The following is a 2,508-nucleotide window of genomic DNA, read 5'->3' as shown; positions in this document are numbered from 1 at the left end:
TTCTGGTCTGGAGGAAAACTAAAGTCTGTTAATGACTGGAGAATGTAGGAAACGTATTTATGTGTTCTATTTTCAAATATCAAAGGAAACTCAATCATCCTGTGACTGATGATCTCAGTGGAGCTTCAGCAGCTTTTCATCCTGAGGTGCTTCATTGATTATGGATCAGTCTGCGGTTTATTCCTGATCGATAACTGAACATGAGCAACATGTTTGTCAGTGAACCTTCCATCCAACCACTAACTGGTATTTTGGTGTAAATGTGTAGTCTTGAGTAAAAGTACTCAGTTACTCTCCTGCTGCTTCTCGCTGAACCGATCAGTCGATCAATAACAGATTAACTATGATTGATTGTTTCAGTCATTTTCAAACAAAAACTGTGAATTAATGACAAACATTCAAACTTAAAGACACATTGAAGGCATTTCGAGGATGTTTTGATCCTGGACGGACTAAATAATGAATCGAAGGTTTGAAAAGTAATCTGTAGAATAATCAATGATGAAAGTAATCAATATGTTTCAGGCCGATGATACCGACAGGCCGAACGAAGCAGGAACAAAGGTTATCGCTCTGCCCTTTAAGCAGCGTCCACGTCCTGCCGCCGCCGCAAACACCGAGCCGGCACCAAAATGGGTTTTTGTGAAAGGACGGCTTCAGCTGCAGAGCCGCACACACACACACACACGCACACACACAAACACACACACACACAAACAGACACACACAGATTTGTTATTACAAAGACACGCATTCATCCGCAGATGAACTGAGCCGCCGAGCTGCTCGGTTCATCTTAATCAGCCGAGAGACGCAGCAGCATCCTCCATCGCTGCTGCTGCTACACAAGTGTGTGTTCAACCTGCACACACACACACACACGCAAACACACAGATACACAACAGACACACACACACACTCACACACACACACAGAGATATACAACAGATACACACACACACAAACACACAGACACACACAGAGATACACAACAGATACACACACACACTCACCTGAGATAATGGAGGCATGCCTGAACTCCTCGGAGAAATGGATCGGCTCGTACGGAGACGTCTCGTAGAACTCTTCCCCTGAAAAACAGCGGAGAGGCTGGTAAACAAACAAACAAACAAACAAACAAAGCGGCGCTGACACACCTGACCATCTGGACGTTCCTGAAAACTACCTTCAAAGTCACAGAACAAGCTGTTTGTGCTCCGCCAACACGCCCGGGTCTGCTGGGAAATAATCAGGGAGCTGGAGTGGAACTGAAACTTCCAGAAGTTAGAGAGCCTTCAGTTTCCTGTCGCTACATCTCAGCTGATAACGGAACAGAACCGTCTGCTGCAGCGTCGCTGGAATAAATCAGCCGGTCGGTTCTGATGCAGGAGGAAGGAGGAAGTCTAACTGAACTGATCAGGATCACAGGAGACTCTAAAGACGGTTCATGAGATAAAATGTGACGATTAGAAACTAGTTTCTCCTCACAGTGGATCCTGTCTACAGATGGTTCTGGTTCTGGAGGTAAAACGGTTCTTCCATCGACTAGAACTGGTTCTGACCCACCACCATCACACATGCTGATATGAGCCTGGAAAGTTTACCCAGAATGCACTTTGTAAAGGTTCCTCTGGTGACTGATCAGAACCAGAACCACATCCAGGGTACCACTGATTGTTTCTGTGACTCTGTGTCATAGACATTAAACTGTTACCACGGTGATCCATCCCATAATACTGATGCTACCAGCTGCTGGCAGAGCACATGAACAGAACCAGGTCCAGTGTTCAGACTGAGACACCTGGATGGATGTAGAACTGACCTGGTGTCAGGTTCTACCAGAACCCAGATGCATTCTTTTTTTTGTTTCTTCTCATTTAAATAAAAGTAAATAATCGTGTAGCTTCACAGTGAGACGCTGCAGAACCTCTGACTGTTAATCAGGACCTTATTCACAGTTTGAGCCTTGAAATTAAAAAAAAACATGAAATTAACCCTTTTTGATGAGATTCTATCAGTAACTGTAACATAACAGGAAAATCTCTGAAACAACAGCAGGTTTCTTTATTTAAAATTACATTTTTAAAGCTGTCTAGAACCCGTGCTGTCGGTGTGGTGAAGGTCTGCAGGTCGCCACATCTCCAGCGCTTCAACGAGGATCAGTAACTGATGGGAGGTTCTCGTCCTGCCTGCAGCTCCACCAGCAGCTTCTACGTTTCATCTGCTGAAGCCGAGGACGTGTTTCCTCTAACGAGAACAGATGCTGACGGAAGACACGTTAGCGCAGGAAAACAAAGGCGTCGCATCATTACAGCCCCCGCTGCCTGTCACCACATGCATGTGGCGCATTAGTGTCGCTGTGTGGGAGAGCAGCTATAAATACCGACATGCTGCAGCTGCATGCGGCGCCGCAGAACATGGGAAGTTCTGCAGAACGTTCCACGAGCTCTGAACAGAGGAAACTCCTCAAAGCTGTCACAAGCAAACAGGAATCACAGTAACGCTGCT

The 2,508-nt window shown here is 45.8% G+C and overlaps 1 protein-coding gene across 1 annotated transcript in view; it reads right to left on the bottom strand.

Annotated features, from left to right (window-relative positions):
* Positions 1 to 2,508, bottom strand: part of LOC103372704 (GDNF family receptor alpha-2-like) — a 116,585-nt gene that overhangs the window by 59,697 nt on the left and 54,380 nt on the right. The window contains 1 exon segment of the mRNA XM_008302413.1: positions 1,014 to 1,091. Within this exon segment, the coding sequence (XP_008300635.1) occupies positions 1,014 to 1,091 (78 nt within the window).

This window comes from Stegastes partitus, unplaced genomic scaffold (assembly GCF_000690725.1).
Source record: "Stegastes partitus isolate 25-593 unplaced genomic scaffold, Stegastes_partitus-1.0.2 Scaffold1811, whole genome shotgun sequence".
Classification (NCBI taxonomy): Eukaryota; Metazoa; Chordata; class Actinopteri; family Pomacentridae; genus Stegastes; species Stegastes partitus.
This window is presented reverse-complemented; position numbering and strand designations above follow the sequence as displayed.